Source organism: Haplochromis burtoni, unplaced genomic scaffold, assembly GCF_018398535.1.
Source record: "Haplochromis burtoni strain Fernald_Lab_line unplaced genomic scaffold, NCSU_Asbu1 Contig_226, whole genome shotgun sequence".
Classification (NCBI taxonomy): domain Eukaryota; kingdom Metazoa; phylum Chordata; class Actinopteri; order Cichliformes; family Cichlidae; genus Haplochromis; species Haplochromis burtoni.
Genome location: NW_024582587.1, coordinates 129,543 through 151,047, shown reverse-complemented (window position 1 = coordinate 151,047; position 21,505 = coordinate 129,543). Strand labels below are relative to the sequence as shown.

General features: G+C 42.0%; 1 protein-coding gene across 14 annotated transcripts in view; it reads right to left on the bottom strand.

Moving 5' to 3' along the window:
- The window catches only part of arvcfb (ARVCF delta catenin family member b), a 250,929-nt gene that overhangs the window by 122,971 nt on the left and 106,453 nt on the right, over positions 1-21,505 (bottom strand). For 11 of the 14 annotated variants that reach the window (XM_005936879.3, XM_005936883.3, XM_005936884.3 and 8 more), the window contains exons 4-5: positions 18,655-18,746; positions 17,392-17,611 (exon numbers count right to left, since the gene is read on the bottom strand). The exons of 1 other annotated variant lie outside the window; for it this stretch is intronic. In XM_005936879.3, the coding sequence (XP_005936941.1) occupies positions 17,392-17,583 (192 nt within the window). In that variant the 5' untranslated portion in view covers positions 17,584-17,611; positions 18,655-18,746. Of the gene's footprint in view, positions 1-3,226; positions 3,611-17,391; positions 17,612-18,654; positions 18,747-21,505 lie in introns of those variants that run through there. 2 more of the 14 variants (XM_005936880.3, XM_005936888.3) reach the window with 2 other exon arrangements.

Genomic DNA, 21,505 nt, shown 5'->3' with positions numbered 1-21,505 from the left:
GATGGTGTTACCGTCGTTGTTGCTAACGACAACGCATAAAAACAGGCGCTTGTCCATCCATAGTGCAGTTATATAAAATATAAGAGAAAGAGAGAACTTTAAGAAATTAATATAGCCACTACAGTGACCATCAAAACAATGAAAAAATATTGCCGCAAACAGTTTATTTTGCGACACCACGAAACAAACGATAGCGTAAAGTGAAACGATAGATGTTTTTATATCGTCGTCCGATATATATCGTTATATCGAACAGCCCTAATTATAGTTGTCACAGATACTTGAATCAGTATTGGGCTGATGTCTGGTATCAGCGGCGTAGCATTTACACTAGGGACACTGGCATGTAGTCATGACAAAGCATCTGAGGCAGAAAAACAGTTTGTATTGAAAAAGACTGGCTGAATAAAGCATTTGACCAAAACATGTCTTTTTTAATATTTAAAGCTTATAAAAATTTTTAAAAAGACAAAGTGACTGCAACCTACATTACTGAGAAGCTACATGTGCTGACGGGGGAAGCGGCACAGGTCACATGATCACAGCGGGTAGTTATCATGAAGTGGCACAGATACGGTGTCAGCTTTCCCCTTGTAAATTAAGTTCAGATTGCTTAAAACCAAAAACAGAGCCGCAGGAGGCGGTGGTGTGATTGGCGTGCGGATACTGTGACATGTCAAACCATGTTCTGTCATAGGTCATGCAATAAGAGCAGCCATGGGAACGGTATGGGAAACATACAGAGTATGGCCAGTATGGACAGGTTGTGTGATGGGAAGGCCATCTGGTATCACCAGCCACGCAGCGCCATATGATCACACCTCCTCATCCCTCATCCTACACCCAGCCCCTTGCATTGATGGACTCGCAGCAGCTATTGAACGCTTATATGTTTCCGGTCATTGGCATTATTTTTTATTTGTATGACATCCTCTTGTCGAAACAATGGCATTTTGCATGCTCTACATGTCTTCAAATATTGATCTTCCCAACCCCTTCGGCAGGAGTAAAGGGAGAGCCTGAAGAAAGGAATGAAAAAATACATATAAGGACTGAGCTGCCATTAAAAAAAAAAAAAAAAGCCCACAAGAAAGAAATTTGACAGCTTTTTAATTTCTGTAAGAAATAAAAGAGCATCAAATAAGGGAGAGAAGTCTCAGCTGCTGAAAACCCCACTGTCAGGAATCTGGCAGTAACTCACAGCCTGAAGATGAGACCTCTTTTAGTCTTTGGCTGCATAACTGATTAATTACTTTCTTACTCAGACAGGTCCTTCTAGTTTGCCGAGAAAAAGCAAAGCTGGGTTTCATAGACCTTGGCAAGTTGATGACTCCTGGGTTGCTTTCCTTTTCTCCAGATCTACTCTATTTTTCACGAGCAGACGATGCTATGGCCTCTGTGAATAAATTCGGAGGATTTGAGCACTACCCAGCTGGTGTAGTTCTAAAATAAGGGTCAGGTTATATTTAACTCAGATGTGGTCTGGTGCAGGCCCCACCACCACCACCACCACCACCAATTGTGGATTGTGCAGTAATCTTGAGTGGGCAAAAACTCATTTGCCATAAGCCCTGCAGTAGTATTAAGATGAGGTCAAGACATCATCATTTCCCCGAGTATATTGTCCGAGCATAACAAGAGATTTAAAGCCGCTAGGACGTCTTGAGGGACACACAGAGTTCAGTACAATCCCATCCCAGCTGACTGCACTGAACTCACCTCCTGTTCCATACTGTCCTTAAAAACCCAATAAAAAGACCAGTAAAAAAACCCAACACTGTCCGTGATATGAATCCATTTATGGCACAGGGGTGACTTGAACACACCTCAACTACTGCGTTGTCAAAAGCAGGTGCTCCCCCATCTGAGGAATGTCCATCTGAGTTTAAAAGGTCACACCACGATGCCGGCAGAGCATAAAGTATGTGAAACATCTTGACCTTACAAGGGTCATGGACTCTAAGGGGCACCTCTCAAGATGTTTCTGGAGAGGAAATGCTCTCAAGTTGTTAGCATGCATTTCATCTTAATCATATAATCGAAGTCAAAGGCAACTTTTTGCCCAGATGCCCAAAAATCTGATCATATTTTTGGCAAAAGCTCCTCCGGTTATTAGGTGGCACTCATCCACAGGGCAACTGTTAGCATATTATCATCAGAGCCGTATGGAAAGCTGACAGAATATTTCTAAGTCTGCCAGACAGAGGTTCAGTAACTCCACCCTTCTTGAGGAAACAAGTACGGATGATAGACTGTCCTCCTTCAGTCATTTTTTTTCGTCCACTATCTCTGTTTTTGGATGTCGTCTTCCTTCTTTTTTTTTCTGAGCATCTCAGCGCTGCCAAGCTTGGCTGGGGAAGGAGTGTTGTGATGGTGTAGGCTGCCTGTGTGGATGCGCTTCAAACACAGGGAACACTTCCAATAATGTATGCACATCATGCCCTGGTACGCACACACCCACACAGACACAGTAACACACTGGCAAGACCTAACAAAAGCACATTCCTGCGGTATCTGTGCAAGTGAACGACAAAAGGGTTTTAATGCCATGTCTCTCACACTCCTGGTAATACAGCCCTGTGAGCTATAAATCTTGGCCTGGGCGCTTTCAGAGCCTTGCAGGCGATGATCAGGGACAAACTTTCAATACTTCACTGCTCGTCTCTGGGTAAGCAGTCATTCTATAGGTGGTACTGACACATCAGAGCCCATGAATGTGTCAGAGAAGTCGTAAGTCACTTTGCTGCTTTGATGCAAGCCAATCACACCAGCACACGCATATGTGCGCGCACAGAGACACCACTAAACATATCTCATGGCCGTGTTTTCAGAGTCAAATGGTCACTAAGTGGTCTAAGTAAATACTCTTATATCTGATGTCCTGCAGCAGTCTGCACACATGCATGTAAATATCACACAGACACATCACATGCACACGGACTGCACATGTGTCCATGTAGTGTATGTGCTAACCAGTCGCACGCACGCGTTTTCCTCCTGAAGGACATCGATAAATCTGACAATCACTGCTCTTATATGTTCAAGTGAGCGAAAGAAAAAAAAACACATGAAAGCCATAAAGAGTGACGCTACCAGATGAAAATGAGCGCTAACGCAACAGAAGCCAAACAATTAACTGGGAGCACGGGAGACAGCAGAAGAGTGCGAGAGGCTGGAGATACGGTAAGAGGGGCAGAAAACAGACCGGCGGGCACGGCAGCACTACCTGTTTCACTTCAGCAGGCATGGTCCAAAATCCCGTTTGGTTCCAGCAAAATTTAAAAAAAGAAAAAAAGAAAGAAGGAAAAAAGAAAAAGCTCCCGGGGAAACGTGTGATAGATACTTCCTCCTGTCGGAAAAAGTTCTTCTTTCCCTCCTCTCCTCCTCTCGTCTCCTCACGCTTTCCCTGTTTATTTACGTTGGGTTTTCCCTCTGTGAGCGCAGAGGTAGCGGCTCAGATGCAGGCAGCCATCCTCTACTCGGCTACGTCCAGCCACACGGAGTTAGCGAGGGAAACAGCGGAAGTGTGGCGCTGTGCCTTTCAAAATAAAACGATTACGGACGCTCATAAACAACGGATAGATCGATAGATTGATATATACCATATATGTCCTAAAGCTGCAGAAAAGGCTAACATTGTTATCTTTTTACAAAAAAAAAAAACAGCTAAACATAAGAGGTTTTTGGACAAAGTGTGTGTTCTCCATTCTTTAAGCACCGGTTCGAGCACCGTTTAAGCACCGGCACCGTTTCAAAAGTACCGGTTTGGTACTGGTATTGGATAAAACCTAAACGATACCCATCCCTACTCATAAGGTGGAGTAAAAAATCTAATGAGAAGGTTAGTTGGTGGTTCGATTCCCTGGTTGCTCCAGTCTGCATCCCAAAGTATCCTTGGGCAATCCCTGAGTTGCTCCTCTTGCATTCACTGGAGAGTGAATGTTAAGACAATATGGTAAATGGCCTGTATTTGTATAGCGCTTTTACAATAGGCACTAAGATGTATAGAAAAAGTGCTTGTGAGAATATGTTTATGGGTGAATGAGACAAAAGTGCTTTGAGTTGCTCAAGTAAAGTTTGACTTCAAAATGTCATGTATGTGGTTAATAATCACAGTAATGGTGTAAACTGTGTGGACCTTAAGAGACATGTAGGAGAGTTTACAGTGAGAATTATCAAACAAAACCAAAAGAATTAATAACTTTTTACCAATGCAATAATCCTACACCTAACTCCAGAATATCTGCATAATGCATCTTCCTTTTTTCTTAATTTATGTCTATAATGCTGCAGTAGTGTGTAGATAGTTTTTTTCTAGTAGTTTCAATTTTTGCAATAGATATCTTTTTGCTGCCAAAAATAACACTGACACTTGCATCACTTCCATCAGAATGTCATAAGACTGTTGAATTCCATGACCTAACAGACCACATCGCTGATCTGCTCATTTATATGGCAGCAGGAAGACTGAGCAGTGCTTTGCAACAGGCATTTCTTGTGGAAAACCAAAATACTTTTACTTTGAAAGTCAAATCCTCTCACATCCACTGTAATTTTGTAAATAGGCTGGTTTCTCACAGATGAAAGAGGACCCCTACTTTCTCCTTTGGAGAGATGTTGTATTTGGGCTGTTTATGGACTGGTGAGGTAGAGGACTAAGGCAGAATCTTCCCTCGGTAGCAAAAGCAGGAGCCTAAAAAAAAGGACCAGAGGCAAGCTGAACCCTATGCTCATGCACATACACACACTATACTCACTCAACAAAAAGAAAGTTAGGCAGCCAGAGAATAAAAACCTCCAGGGCTGAGAAAATTGGGTGCGTTAATAAAAAGGAGGGTTCACAGACAGGCAGCGAGAGCTGGAAATGTAGCAGCACTCTCTTTCCTCCCTCTCTTTCTCTCATTGGGTCTATCTCTGGCATCTTAGCGGGGTGGGACCAGCTCCCTCTATGCACTCCAGCTGCGTCTGTCTGTCAGCCTGTCGACCCCTCCCCCTTGTTGGCATAGACGGAGAGCGATAGAGAGGAGGGAGGTGTAGGGGGGCCAGTGGCTCACACACAAAACAAAAGTTGCCCCTATTGAAGCGGAGGCACCCCATACTCTGCAAATTTTTACACCCTGCACACATACAAGCACACACAGCTCCTTTGCTCCAGCTCTTTGTGGCGTTCCTCTCGCTGCACTTGATATAAGGGAGGGGAGGGACGTACGTGAAAGAATTCGCATTCAAATATCTGTGACTGTGACCAAGAGCGAGTAGGAATGTTAATCTAATAACCCAGATGGAAGCTTAGCTAAGGACAACTTTGAGAGAGGTCCGAAAAGACAGCAGAGAGAGAGAAAGGATGACTGCACTAAAAGACTCAAACGGAGAAAGGAGAAATCCCAAACGGAGGGGAAATGGCTGAGGTTTTGCATTCCACCAGCTTGGCAGTTCATGTCCTCGAATCTTACTGCTCCATTTGTTCTTAATGAAAGACCTGGCCCAGCATGCACCACTGCGTTTAGATCTATTTACTTTCAACAATACTATTTAGAATTCTGCCAAGCAACATTACCTTAAGAAAAAAAAAAGTTGAAGTGCATTTCTCTCTCATATGTGATATCATATTCCATTTAAGCCATTTAAACACTGAGTGAGTTTCATAACCCTTTTAAAAATCTATTAAGTGCTTTGGAATGCTCAAGGGAGCAGATGAGAAAAGAAACAATGCTCTTTACTTTAGCTATAAATCGTGCTCTGCATTTGCTCAATTTATTGTTTTTAATGCTGTGTTTATCGTTTGCCAGATTTCCATGCAGTTTAATCAAGATTATATATCTGTAACTACCCCAGTGGCTCTCTAAGAGCCTGGGCAGAGCTGTGCTAACATCAGCTTGCCATCTGTTCACCATCTTCATTTTGCGTGTTAACATTTGGTTATTGGAACTAAGCACAGTGCAGGTGAGGCTGATGGGAATGTGATTCATTAAAATGGGTTGGTTGCAAATTGAAATTTTTATTTCATAACAGCATTATAGGAAAACACAGAGGAACACCAAGGCAGTTATAATGATTCCTAAAGGGGAGCATGAATGTTTATATCAGCTTGCACTGCAGTCCATTTCAGTGACTGAGATGTTTCACAAAAATCTCCCCTGAGGGAAAAGTAAGAGTATAAGTCAGAAGGATTCCCCATCCGGAGGGGAAGCGTGTACACATCACATAGTGATAACCGTCTGGCTCTGGGTGAAACTCAAGGGATCACCACAATCGTGGAGTGAGTCATACTTTATGGGTTCATCAGCATCTCTGCAAAATCTCACAGTCACACACGGTGACTGAGGCGTGCGAGTCTTCATCATTTCATTGACAAACAGATCTTTTCATCTCTACCTCGGGCACCTATAATAAGGCATTCCCTTCCAGCAATGAGCAACAGTGGAAAAGCAGAGAAGACAGGCTTCAGCACACTGACAGTACATTACAATCAAGATTTCATATTAAAATAAGGCCTAAAATGTGTTCAGCATAGAAGACTGCTGTCAGACAAATGCTGTATCCCCTTGAGTCTAGTTAACCCCACACCTAGGCCTTGTAGAAAACATGTACAAGGTGTATGAATAATCCAGGAGTTGTAATCAAAGCTCCAGAAGTCGGCTTTAGCCTGTCAGGGTGTATGGTGTGAAACAGATGGTAGAAAGGTTAATGTTTGGCAACAATGCACGCTTTGACAGCCAGACAACTCGGATGAAGCTACATCTGTTAAAATCATGCTTTTCCACCTTTTCACGGTGGCAGGAAAATTCAGAGAAGAAAAACTGAGGAGTAACAAAAGGTGGTCCAGAAGTGAGGAGCCATTACAGCAGTTTGAAAATATATGTGGCGCTTCATTACGTAAAAAAACGTTTGTAGAATATTCAATTTCAAAAGAGGGATTAATGACATTTAATTCTGAATTCCTTTCACAATGAGCCCAGAACACATTTCTCAGGAAACAGCACTTTGTCATAAAGCTTTAATAAAGGGGTGAGTAGGTTTGGCCCAACTATGCCACTATACACAAAACAGGATTTTTAAAAAATGCATAAAAAGTCATTTCAAAGATAAATCTGACTTTGCTGCCCTGCGTTGTTTTAAGACCATCACTGCACAGCGCAGGGGCCGGATGGCAAACAATATGTATGTCTGAGGGCAAGATGATGTGCTCTGCTGTAGGCTGACTGCTGTTTATCCTAACAATGGCACAGCTTGCAAAAAAGCCCTTATCTAATACTATCATGTTTTATTTTCCCCTCGAAAAATGGCTAGTCAGCGATGCAGAGGATTAGAGTCCAATCTACTGGGGGCTTTTGTTGTGCAAAAAGGCAATTTTCCCTTCATTTGGGGAAATAAAGCTCTTTTAAATGACATCACTTCAGATCAAAAGGTTCTATTTTCTGTTTTTATGTTGCACTGCCGTAATTGCACAGCGAGATTTATAAAAACAAGTATAACCGGATTAAGCTTTTCCTTGTTTTCCATCTCGTCATGCATAATTGGGACACTGAAAGAGGTGCAAACAGCAGAATCTGAACCCGTCTGACGATGACATGCAGCAAATCATTAACTTTTACGGCCTAAAATATGCTTTCTGTCGCCTTCATTTCAGCTGAGCATGTCTTTTGCATCTGTAATGGAGTCGTCCAAAGAGGATGTCTATTGTTATATATGGTTATTATTTGAGTTCTTCAGTTGCACTAATGCCTAAGGCCTCCATCTTTTAGCCAAAAACCCTGAGAAACCTATCTTGAGACAGATGAGCAGCTTACTTTTGCAGAAAAACCTACTTTCAGCCTCTCCTTTATTTACAGGGGGCGAACACAGCAGGCAGCTCCACATGTTTGATTTTTTATTTTATTTCTTTTACTTCGTAACACAGCTTTAAAGGGCTCTGCGTGCGATCCTGGAGTTGAACTGGAGACCTTCTGCTTGTTAGGCAAATTTGTAAAGCGCTACACTTTGGAGGCCCTGTTGAGCAGCTTACTTTCTGGAGTTAAAATCAAACAATTAATTAACATCAGAATTTTTTTTTTTTACACGTCAGCTTAAATTCCACAATTGTTGGAGAGAATTGGCTGCCGCTGTTTACAACAGTGAGCTTCTTGGGTATTCTGTTGGAAATGAATAGATAAAAGTAATGAAAGTAAATGGATGACTGTGTTTATCTCGGCCTGGAATGATCAGTAAAGTCCCTGGAGAAGGAGGAGTGTAAAGAGCGCTGATATTTTTACACATTCCTGTGCCATTGTCATCACTCTCTACATTCAACAATCACTGTTAGACACTGTGAAGCAATTCAGAGACTAGTGCCCCTTTCCTTTCAAATATCCCAGCAATTACAAGGACTCTACATCCCTGCTCCAGTTTAAGACAAACTGTGCCATCTTTTCAAGTGTGTGCGTGTGCAACCCTGTGGGAAAAAAACAAACAAACAAAAAAACAACGGCAAAGCATCGCAAATTTCAGACTAAATAATGTCAAGTCTTTTCCCAGTCTGTTCAGGTGTATAGGGTGCCTCAGCCCGAGGCGATGCCAGGTTGCATTAAAAGTCCGTCGGGCACATTGAAGAGTCAACAAGTATTAGTGAATCTGTGGTGCTATGGGACAGGCACACACACTCAAAGAGTTTGAATGCTCACAATGGCTGCATTGCACACAGGTGCAAAAGTGGTGCTTTGCAGGAAGCAGCAAACACCAAGAGGTTTGATTCTGTTCCCATCAAAAGAGCTGAGAATTTACACTAATTCCAGGTAAAGTAACCTGCTGAGATTTAAGGCTTCCCCTACTGAGTAGATTCTACTGAGTTATTTTTTTTCATTAGTGGATTTGTCCGCCTTTAATGTGTTCCTAAATGCAGGCTTGCAGATATTTCCTAAGAACTTGGAAAACAACTCTGCCAATCAAACATTTTTTTAAATTATTGGCCTGGATGAAACTCGCTCCCTAATCTGGCAATGTACCTAAATATTCACACTGCATCAGCGTTTATTAAAGAACACTCAAGTAAAACAGAAAAGAAAGGTTTAATTCCAAATCTTATCTATTAAAAAAAACAGTTATCTTTGTTCTGGCAAATCCTCCCAAAAAAATAAGGCTCTGTGCTGCTTCTGTTTCTCATTCGATCACCGTTTACATGCTTGTAAGTCACATAGTAAAAATGTCACAGCGGTATGTTAAACTCATGGGGATAATTAAATCAAGACTTTGAACACCTCCAGCTATACTATAAAGTTCGAAGACTGTTTTCCATTTAGCCTTGTTTAGTTATCTTGCTGGACGCTTGTAAAGGTTAGGTCACATTCCTCAGGTGGCGCTGGGGGTCTCGTGCAAAAGAAGAGCTTTATTTTAAACACACGGTTCAGTCTTTGGATTTAACAACCAAGCCGAACAGTCAGTTAGATGGGAGAGTATCGTGCCCGTCTTCAAGAGTATAAGTAGACTTTCATGTTACGCAGAATGTTCCCACCGAGGCGAGGTAGTGCCCTTCAGAGATATTTAGCCTGTCTGTTCACCTATGTCATGCATGGTAAAGGAAATGGAAGCAGATTTCAGATGCACCTCTTAGTGCTTTTAGTGAGGGTAATGGTTTAATGGATTGTGATCAAATGGGAGGGAGGTGCAGCAGGACAGGCATTAAGTCCACCAACATTGGAGCTGATCTGAAGGATGAAGATTTGAGCTGGCCCAGAGGAATATAAATAGCCCACAGCCCATCCCTTCAAACCTCTCTCTCTTCCTGTTCACCTGAACAAGAAGAATCTGCATAATCCTTGAATTAAAAATTTCTGTCCTTCCACGTTAGCTCCGGACCAAGATGAGACACAAAAACGACTTACCCTTCCCTTCCGAGCAGTTCCCACTTTGATTCATGGGCCACTGCCACGAACTTGACTCTTAATGTTGAAGCAAGTTGAATAAAACATATAATAATGGCACATGCCTTCTGCATTTTACTTTTAGGTTGAGCAGTGTAGTAGGTAGAAGTCTCTCCTACCTAAGTGTATAATACATTCATTAGATTTGTAACCTGACTAGTGCAGTGTATGATCAGAGTGAGATGTGCAGAATGAGGCTCTCAGTGGGAGTGACTGATTGCAGCTATTTGTTTGAGAAGGAATGGGGCGTGCCTGCAAACAACACAGCTGATTCAGGTTGCCAGCATTTAGCTGCAATGATTCAACAGTATTGCTCTCAAACTGCAGTCCAGACATTATCCAGTTTTACATGATACAGTGGGGGAAAATAATTCTTTGATCTCCTGCTGATTTTCCAAGTTTGCAAATCCGCCAACTCAAGAAAGCACATGTCCAGGCCCCTCTTAATTTTGCCGGTGAACGTCTAAATGACTCAGAGAAGGCTTGGGAGAAAGTGTTGTGGTCAGATGAAATCAAAATCAAGCTTTGGCATCAACTCGACTTGCCGTGGTTGGAAGAATAGAAAGGCTGAGTATGACTCAAAGAACACCATCCCCACAGTTAAACACGGAGGTGGAAACATTATGCTTTGAGGATGTTTGCCCAAAAGGTCTTTGCAAATCATGCCATGTACTATAAAATCTTGGATGCGAACCTCCTTCCCTCAGCCAGAACACTAAAAGTGTGTCGTGGATCAGTCTTTCAGTATGACAATGACACAAAACATACCGCCAACGCAACAAAGAAGTGGCTAAAGAAGAAGCACAGGAAGCAGAATAATTACATGGACCTTAAAGATCCAACATGACACTAAATGAGCTAGTCATGACCAAAAAAATGACAATCACTCGTCAGTTGTTTCAGTAACTATGAGCTGCGAGTGGTAACCATTTGAGTTTACAAAACGCTGCAGTCATCAACAAGCTGTGAACACACACACATAAAAGACAGGCTAAGCCTGCAGCCCACTGAACATACTTGTCTTCAGAACTTAACTTCTAATTTATTTCGTTGACGTCCTCTTTGGTAAGAGGACATGAATGTGGGGTGGTGGTTAGCACCGTTGCCTCCTGGATATGAATCCATCGGGTGTCTGGGGCCCTTCTGTGTGGAGCTCGAATAATCTGCCTGTATGAGTTCTCTAAAGGTACTCCGGCTGCCTCCCCGCAGTCCAAAGACATACATGTTAGGTTAATTGGTGATTCTAAATTACCCATATTTTTAGAGTGAGTTGTTTGACCTGTTCAAGGCGTACCCAACCGTTTGACCTATGACAGCTGAGAGAGGCTCAAGTCTCAATGAAACCCTGATAAACAGAAGATGGACTTTTGTTAAGATGTAGGAACCAAATGTGCTTAGGGTTAGGGTTAGGAAAAGATCACGGTTAAAATGTAGACTCTGAAAGCAATAAAGCCTGTTACCAAGCTACATTTGCTATTTTAAAAAAACACAGAAGAGTTGATATATGTTTCTTAACATTGCTTCTAGATATCTACATAACATATACAGACAGCAGCCTACTCGGTCTTCTCCTACTAAGGTAGAAAAGGGTATCAATGACAACAGCTATTGGGTCTTTAGGTGCTCAGCAATACACCTCACAAAAGTGAAGTTGAGTGGATAAGCAGTTGTCAAGAAAATAAAAAACACACACATGCTCTGCAGATAGTAGTTCATAGAAAGAATGCACTGCCTATATAGTCAACAGTAGTGTGCAAACTTTAAGTGACACCAGTTGCAGTGACTAAACTTTCATGGCAATCCATCTAACAGATGTCATTTCAGTACCAAAGCCCCTCTGCAACTAACAGAAGAGCTTACACTGTCATCCCCAGAGCCATGCTGCTATTATGGATAAGACCTATGGAAATGAACAAATCTTGAAACAAGAACCTTTGAGAAACACTGCTTTAGATGTTAACAAGCTGTAAAGAAAAACTGTACCATCAACACTAAGATTACTGACAATCCAGCCTTCCACCTGAACAACAGTAGTGCCTTTCAATTTGCCTCATGTGCGCCTCTTTCCAAAGATTGTTTGAAAATATGAACAGAAACTTTTGTGACTGTCACATCCAGCAGACAAAGGACCCTTTAAACTGAGGTTGAGGCATAATTAGGTGTTCCATATAGAGCCATGGAAAACAAGCAGCAACATTATTAAAATTTTAATGTGACTTTTCTGCAGGCTGCTCTGTAATGAGACAAAAGTGTTGTAGGAGGGTTACAGGAACAGTGTGGCACACACAAAAATAAACAAAGGAGGTACTTTCACACCAAGGTAATTAGAGTGTTTATGGGAGGCAAGAAGGTTCTTGATGCCACAGCAAGGGAAGAAGACAGAGGAAGACAGAGGAGGGGAGGGGGGTAAACTAAGGCTCATTGTTAGGCAGGTGATTTACGAGGGTACAGGGGCTCCCGGGCCCTGCCAGTGGAGGGATAGAGCTTCTGTCGCTATAGCACCCTCGGCCCTTTGTATCCATTGTGCTTAGCCAGGGCTGGGGGGCTGTGTGTTCTGGGGATGAAAGTGGGTGGAGGGAGGTTGGGGCGATTGTTGGTTGAGCGCTGTGGTGCCATTGCAGGGCCGGGGCCTGTACATCTTCAACACAGACAGCAGCACAGATCAAAGGCAGCACTGTTCCCTCTCTCTAAATCACACAAGCCTTTGAAAACTTCCCACATCATTTGCACAAAGGGATGATATGCCTCTGCTATGCTAGAAGACCACTGACTATAGTGTCAGAAAACCAAACACCAACACTTTATAGCATCCACAGTGCAAAAATTATCCCAAGTTTCCTTTTCACTGAAGTTGCTTTGCAAAACTGTAGCTTTGCTATATGCACCTTTCAATGGGCTCTATGCATGTCCTGCGCAGTGCCGTGGGTAGATTAGCTGTCTGGTGTATATAAAATGAGGTCACCTTCTCCCTCAACTCCAGACAGACATGGCTGTCTGAGTGCTGTCTGCCTTTCTCGACAGATAGGTTTGTCACCATGCACTACTTGACCTTTTAGAGCTTTGGTGATAACACTCCTTCAGGCCAAAATCAATTATGGGAGGCTAACATGATAGCAAATAAAGGAAGCGTGTGATCCTAGCATGATCCTATTGATGGATACAGATTCTAAGGCTCTCTGGTCCGTGTCACTGAATTTCTGCTGATAATTTCATCAGACAAGCTAATGGAGAGTCCGACAGCCTCGTTTTGATTTTCCTCACAGGACAGTGTAGCATAAACACTCTAATTCTCTTCCTTGGCAGCAATTCATAAACAGTTATCCTGAAGTGAATGAGGATTAGAATTCAATTAGAAAGTAGGGCAGTGGTGTTTACAACAACTTTTTGTAATAGAGAGATTAAAACATATTGTTGTGATCTGCCTTGTGTTAATTTCATGCAGGTCCAAAACAAAATAAAGAAATATTTGCAACATCTTAATCTTGAATATTTCTTAATCCTCTTCAGATGTGTGCATGACAACTACATGGGGAGACTTAAATGACAGTGGGTGGTTTGTTGATTTGTTGATTGTTCAAACTTTTCTTTTGCCTCCAAGCTCTGGCGGAAAAAATATCATAGAACATCTTTTGTCCAAGAAAACAAAATTTCAGCTTTAGCCTGAATCATTTTTTTGTTTAAACACACCACGAGTCTGTCGCCATACTCAGTGATGTATGAGGGTACTACTAACATTGGAGGAATCATCCTACTTTTAGAAGGTAACATTTAGCAATTTTCCCATTTTAGTTTAACATGTAAGCATCTTTGCTAATTAGCACTAAACTGAATCTGAAAGCTGATAATGAATACAATCACTTTGCATCGATGTGCTCAAAAAGTGAGTATTGAACAATGTTTGACCTGTAGAATAGAATAGAATTAGAATAGAATTCAACTTTATTGTCATTGCACATGCACAGGTACAGGGCAACGAAATGCAGTTTGCATCCATCCAGAAGTGCTTTAGTGATATAGATATATTAACAATATATATTAGCAATAATATAGATATGTGAGTATATTACAGAAATGGGTCTATTACGGTATGTTATAATGTACACGGTATGAAGTATGTTGTGAATATGGCAACAAATAAAAAAGTTGACAGCCTGAAAAATGGCAGCATAAAGTTTGGGATGTTCATTCTCCTCTGGGCTACTGCAATTCAATAGCCCACACCATAGCTCAAATTTGATCATGGTTTTACTAAAGCCAAGGTCCCAACTGCAAGAAGAGTGAGAAAAGAGCTAAATTAATCTGAACATGGTACTGTAATAGGATGTCACTGTTGCAACAAGTCAATTTGCGAAATGTCCTTATTCCACAATGAGCCATAAGTGTATTGTAATTTATTATTATAGATTAGTAACTTCAGCAAAAATACTTTGCACTGAGAGCTTCATAGAATAGGTCTGAAGGACCTAGTCGTCTTGGATTGGCAATGCAAGAGTCTATGTCCAAACCTGAGAAGGTGTGGTTATAGGTGTTTTGGGGGCACTTTAGGAGGCACACCACTCTTTGCTGCTGGAGTTCTCAAAAAGTTTAAGTGGACTTGCCAAAGCATACGTGGAGGCAGCAGTACATGGGGATCGAACGGAAAGTTGCTACTGTAAACAAATGCTAGAGCAGCAGAGGTAAATCAAGACCAGGAAAACCTGGACATCAACCATTCTGACAGCTCAACTCCAGACTCCAGAAATATTGAACAAGTGCTTCAGAAAGTTCTAGATGAGCATGACAAGAAACTAGACAAGACAGGAGAAACGGCTTTAGCACAGAAGAAGCTAGTTGAGAGAGAGTTGGGAGTCAACTGGAACCTGGATCAACAATGAGATGAAATTTTCCATATAGGGAAATCCTTCAATCCCGCTTATGTTTATCTCAAAAAGTACCATCTCAAATTGGGGATATTTATGAAGTCATTTCAACATTTTTCACAAATTTCTTGTTCAATAATAGCGGATAGCTGGTTCTGGGTTAGCGTTCATATATTCAATACACTGTGATGGTAATAAAACAATAACATAATGACAACCTACTGCAAATTTCCAAAGATTTTTTCTGTGGGCATCACAAATGTTTGTTGTTAACATCATGGCAATTCATCTAATAGTTCTTGAGTCATTTTGCAAATAACAAAAAGTCGATCTCATGTTGCGTGAGATGAAAGGTCTTCACAAATAAATAAATAAATGATGTTCTGCGGACCATGAACACATGGACTAAGTTCCACAAATTCCAAACAGTCACTGGGATTTCAGTTTAACATGTGAAAAGGCAAACAACATACATACTATACGGACGAGCCTTGGCTTCAAATTTATTGTGGAAAACGTGCTATATTTCCAAATGATTGTATGATGCATTTGAGTCAATTAGTTTGTGTTCAGGGCAACATAAAAGAAACTTGAGAGCACTGAGCATCAGAGTGTTTCATTTGTAACAGGTCATGAAGTGCTGTGAGGATATGTTTAAATAAACCATCGCTTCTGTTTATTTGCTGCCCACTGAGCAGCCTGTGTTAAAAAGCTGACAACAGTGATAAAGGCATAAACGAGCGCGCACTGCCCACTGATGCTGAGACCCAGTCTGTGCCGAGGTGAGCGCCCTGTGGTGGGGTGCTATCAAGATCAGTGGCTTACTGCGCTCATTAGGTGTCTACTTGCATGTGATTTCATTCATCAGAGCAGGTCCACTTTTTTCTTTCCTGACATCCACTTGAAATAATTATGCATTGTGTCTGGCCTCGGGGTTGTGAATCTGAACCTTGAGTCAATGATCCATGCACCATCGTAATCCATCATACAGCTTTTGGACTGCATGCGAGTATGTGTGTGTGTGTGCGTTCGGGAGCTGAACAAGGAGGAAGCAGAGATAAAGAAATAATAATTCCTCATCCTTCGTGCCACATCGTTATTTGAATGGAGAGCATCTCACGACACAGACACGGTAACACCTGGCACAGAAAGGCTGGGCAAAGGCAGCTGCCAAGGACTTAGGTGCTGAGCAGGCACTGATCAACGTCCCCTTCTATCCTCAAATGCCTGCATAGAAATTGTTCTGGCATTTAAGCATTTACGATAACGCCAGCAGGAAAATTCCTGGTGGCAAAATGACATTTCAAAGTGATGTAAACAGGTAAACAGCAGTATTCAGTTGTGCCAAATTAACCCCTTGGTTCACAAACAGTCAGGGTAGGGGGATGTCTGAGAGTGAGAGCCAATTCGCTGTTCTCCAAATTAGGCTAACCTCTGGGGAGGGGAGGGTCTCACTCTCCCTCCTTCTCTCTTACTAACAGAGCAATATATTACCTTTTTGGTGTGAGTGACTGACAAGTTTATTTTACCCTTTTACACTTTTCCCACATTCTCTTCATTAACTCTTCGTGAGACCAAATTTGCAGCAAGCCCTTTAAAAAAATGAACACTAGCACGGACTGTTAACAAATTGTAACTATGGGCAAATACAAGCACAGGCAAATGTAGACAAAGCATTTCTCTCTCTGCACGTCTTGCTATATCAATAATACATGAGACCGCCTCCTTCTCTGTGATTAAAGGTGATGTATCCAAGCACCACAGGTGCGGCATCACCAAACTGTGCATTCAAATTCTAGTTAGTAAAACATGTGTACAGTCTGAAAGGGTTTCTTCAAAGAAGTGATTATGCCTGGGAGTGAAAACATGAGAGGATGCTGTGGGAAAGTCAGCAAAATTGAAATGTGTAGGTTGGTCAGATCTTCAAAGACTGAAAATAAGCAGAAAAATAAGACTTCATGTCACCTGACCAGGGCGTTCTTAACAAAAAAAGCTCTAATTGCAACATTTTCCATCAGTTTGTAGCATGCAAATGAATGTGCATGTTGTGACTGCTGTCATTTTTAAGGAGACTGCAGCTGTCTTATTTCTACATCTTGCATTTCCTGCTCTTGCAGAGTCAGCCAGTATTGACAGAAACCCTCGCCAGGAATCTAATGTCCCCCAGACGCTGGCCAGGGCTGGGCAAAAGGCCACATCCAATCAGCACCACCACCAGACAATATCAAAGACCAGTGGGCGAAAGGAGATGGGATTGGATGGCAGTGGCATAGAAGGAGGGGGCGAAAGAAGACAGAATGAGAGGTTGAATCTCATTAGCTCGCTTTTAAAGATGAGTCACCGCACAGCAGATTACTGAACACCATCCAGGACATTGGAGTCATACAATGGGTACAAGTATCAAAATTACAGGGAAATTGAACAGAGAGATTGCGGGGGGTCCCACGAATGATGAAAAGCAATGACCACGAGCAAACATGGTGATGGGATGAGCCGGCTCAGATGGAAGGCGAGAGCAGAAGAGGTGTCACTTTTGAGAGAGATGCATGGAGGGAGATACATGATAGCGCAGGTTGGTGGTTGAAAAGGACAAGGAGTGGAGGGGGGTGGTCGGCCAGTGTGCTGGCATCGTTTACCTGCATCACCACTTGCTGCCATGGTAGTGGTTGGCTGGTGGGGGGGTTGGGAGGCAGATTGGCACGCTCTAGCTGTAGGTTGACGTTGCGACGCTCCTCCTCAAGGGCGCGGGTCAGCTGCTCGAAACGTGCCTCCTGCTCTTTCACTGAGGCCAGGATGCTGGCGGCTGAGCGAACATCATAATCCTCCATGTTCAGTGTCGGTCGCGGTTTTACAGATCTTCCAAGGGAAGAAAAGGGGGAGGAAGAGGGGGCACCAGGTCATTTAACACACCCAGACCCAAAAAAGGCTGGATGAGTGACATCAAATGGCTGACGCATCCCTCCAGATCAAAGTCAAAACAAACGGCTTGTTTGCTGGCCAAGACAGGATACACAAGCTTTAACAAACACCACCGTGACAGATGAAAATAGAACAATCAGGGTGGGTGACTGGATAAGGGAAACAGGGTTATAACACAAAGAGTGTATCTGTTACCGACAAATCTTTTTCACTCTGACCGTGCTTTCTCCAGCCAACACCCTGAAGGGACATGCTCAGATTCTCCTCATAAAGGGTGACTACAAAGTCTCTGATACTGCAGGCCAGCACAGCAAACACATTAATGAGGATGCACTGCAGGGTGCCAATTATGTGTTTGCTTTCAGAAGTTTGAGCCTTTCTTATAATTAAGACAATCCTGGCACCGAAGATAGCATTCACTGCAGATCTGCAAGAATATCAGGGATGAAAAATAAATACCTAATCCACCAATTCTAAAAATAACAAAGGGGATGCAACAGCACAGTGGAGACTCACAAAAGCAAAGATTTTTTTTGTGTTTGTTTGTTTTGTTTTCTTTCTGGATACGATCTCAGCCCTACAAATGAACAGTCATAGGCATAAGCGTGGAGGAACGGCGCTGTCATTGGATATAGTCATGCAGAGAGCCATAATGCATTTTGACACACAGGCGCTGTTACAGGCACAAATCCAACACATGCAAGATTCCCACAGCCACCCAAACGGACACCCAGGCCTGGTATCAGGCACACACGCACACGCCATCTATCATAAACAATCAGGATTTCCAAATAACATTAGCAGGCTACAGAGCACATCAATGGCACACACACACACACACACACACACACACACACACACACACACACACACACACACACAGCCCGATATTCATAACTGATGGTGGTGTGATATCGAGGGGGCTGACAGCACAATAACAAATGGGTGGTTGGACATACAAAACCCACAGTAATACAGACCTAGTAGATAAGCAGGCTGAGAGCTGTTAGAAAAGAGACATCCCTCTCTCAAAACAGAAGCAGAGGGATGAAACGGCAAAAGGAACAGAGAGCTGGGAGAGGGGAAGAGAAATGAAGGGAAGACAAAAGAGAAAATGGAAGAGATTAAAACAGAAGTGAAACATAGAAAACACCAAACGGCTCTTTTAACTACCTGACTTTGTAGTAAACTCAAAGGTAAAGAAACAAGTATTGGAGCATCATCACATTATTAAAGTTTGTCCACATTTTATTAAAAAATAAAAAATGCTTTTTATATTTAAAAAAAAGCTTCATTACTCAAAGTGTAGCTCCATTTTTTACAGCTAGAACATTAATCATGCAAAGTTGGCAGCTATCCCAGGGCCTCCAGATTCCCCTGTTCACTGGTGAAGGGTGATAATGTGATTAATTGAAAATGTATTGTTAGCGGGCAATAGCAACTGATAGAGAAAGTCTGTGGTGGGAGAAAAACACAGTTAAAAGAAGAAAAAATATTTAAAACATTCCAATTTTGCCAGAGTGGATTGCCCAATAAACAAAAATATAGATATTTTTCCAACAAACTGTCACGTTTTTAATGACCTGACATGTTAAGAAAATGTCATTTTTTTCCGTGTGCATCAGTAAAGACATTTGCATTCATTTACAAGTCATGATATGCTGTATACTGCATATTGGTTGACGTGGCAGACACTAGAAGGTTAAACAAGAAGGTTCTCTACAAAAATCAAAAGCTGACACTCAGTCAGCAGTTGCATTATATCAAAGCATTCTGGATATTTTCTAGCTGATCTTGTCTCGAGGAGGCGGTCTAGCTCAGCAGGGGTTCACCAATGCAGATGCAAGCATTTGAATCTTAAACAGCTTTGGATACCAAAACAGAATGTATGGCTTTCAAAGGGTGTGTACATGTGTGCATAAAAAGAGCCTTCTTTTACAATAGGATCCGGTGAGCACCAATAAGGGCCTTTGAAGCACACAATCCCTCTTTGAAGTTTCCTACATGCTGATCATTTATTTATTTGGAGTGGAGTCTGGCTCTTTCTTGCAATACTACCAAGGAGAATATGCTTCCAAAGTTAAACTCCACAACCATCTGAACAGAAGAAAATGTTTCATTTTCTGTTTACAGGAACAAAATCTCTCATTATAACTAGTATTCTAGTATTTTTAAATGAATTGTTCTTCCTAAAACATTTATGTCTGGTTTGAGTTTACGGTAATCAGCCGGTCAGGTTTCAAAATGGAAACAGGGCTGGGAAATGGAAAACTGCGCTCAAAAATAGCATCCTTGTCTGTTTTCAAAGTTATCCACTACTTGAGATAAGTGACAGAAATAGAGTCCCATAGGCCATGTTGATTGGGCATATTTGCGGACAGACTCTAATGATTCACACCCCTGGAGGGTTAGGGGGGCAATGTAATCATTGCTTCCTGAGTCATAAAGGGAATTATATGGCAGGCATGTCAGCTACGCCCCACAGCTTATCATTACACACCAACTTCTGGCCATACTTAAAATAGCCCAGAATGGTCAGGGAGGGGGCATCTGAAGAATTCCCCTCTTCCACCATGACAGCCCTCGTTTTTTATTTTTGGCTTTGGTTCAGCAGATGTTTGATAACGGCCTGGGTCAGAGGGGATGAAAACATAGCCATGTTCCTAATTACTCCCAAACTTTATGTGGTGGAAACATATCAAAATACAACTCCAGGGGTGTGGAGTGTCACTTGTGTGTGCCACTACATGAAGTTTATGTGTGGAAGGAATGAAAACTAATCAAAGAGATGATATTAAAAAAAAGGAAAGAAAAAAAAGAAAACTGTTTAATTAATTCCACAAAGAGAAGTGGGTTACATCTCACTACTCTTAAGGCGTAAACATCTTTAATTAAAAGGAAAACAAGCTCATATTCCATGTGCAGAGCTGACGCTTCACTTGCGCTGTTGCAAGGCTTTTCCTCAGCAGTGAACTCGCTTTAGCAAAAACTCACCGCTCTAAAAATAGCCCGGTAATAAATATATCCACACGGCCACATTTTTGAGTGTGGATTGGTAGATGAGAGGCAGCAGTCGCTCACTTCAAAGGCCTGCTGGAAAATCCTGTAATAAATCCCTGGCACTTTATTCATCAGGTCTGTTGGACTCCCCTAAAACAAATCTTCCAATGACAAGACCCTCTGCCATCAAACCCCTCTCTGTAGTAAACTGGCAGACATTTGAACTGATGTTATTCTCAAGAACAGCTTGAAAGGAGTGAGGCGCCAGCGGTCTGGTTATCTGCCTAAATTACACAAAGGCTCTGACCAGTGGAAAGGTGGAACGGCAAAGATTTGAGCTCTGTCCTTTCTTTTCCTCCTCTGGTGTAAAGCAGTGCTGTGTACAGACACACACCAGCAGTTTACCTCGTATCACCATCTGAAACAGCCAATGTGGAAACTTGCCAAGTGCATCTGTAAAAATAACCTGTTATTCCACTGAGGACTGGGTGTTAAACCCTTAATGCTTTGCAGCCGGGAGGTATTTTGGAAGTTTAAGGCGAGTCAAATGATGCGATATTAGTTTTTAGGATTTTTTCCAGTGTTTGATTTATCATGATCTAATTTTCAATCAAGATAAAACATAAAATATGGCATGCTAATGTGTGAGATTCAGGTTCACATCAGGTTAGTTTACAACAGAGCTATTATTGCCTTTTCCCAGTATTCATGCTAAGTGTGAATCTTTAAACTTCTTACATATTCCCCAAATATCCACTGTTTTCATTTTGACTTTGGTAAATTTTAAGAATCAGAGACCAAAGACTGACTGGATGTGTCGCTCCTGAGGAG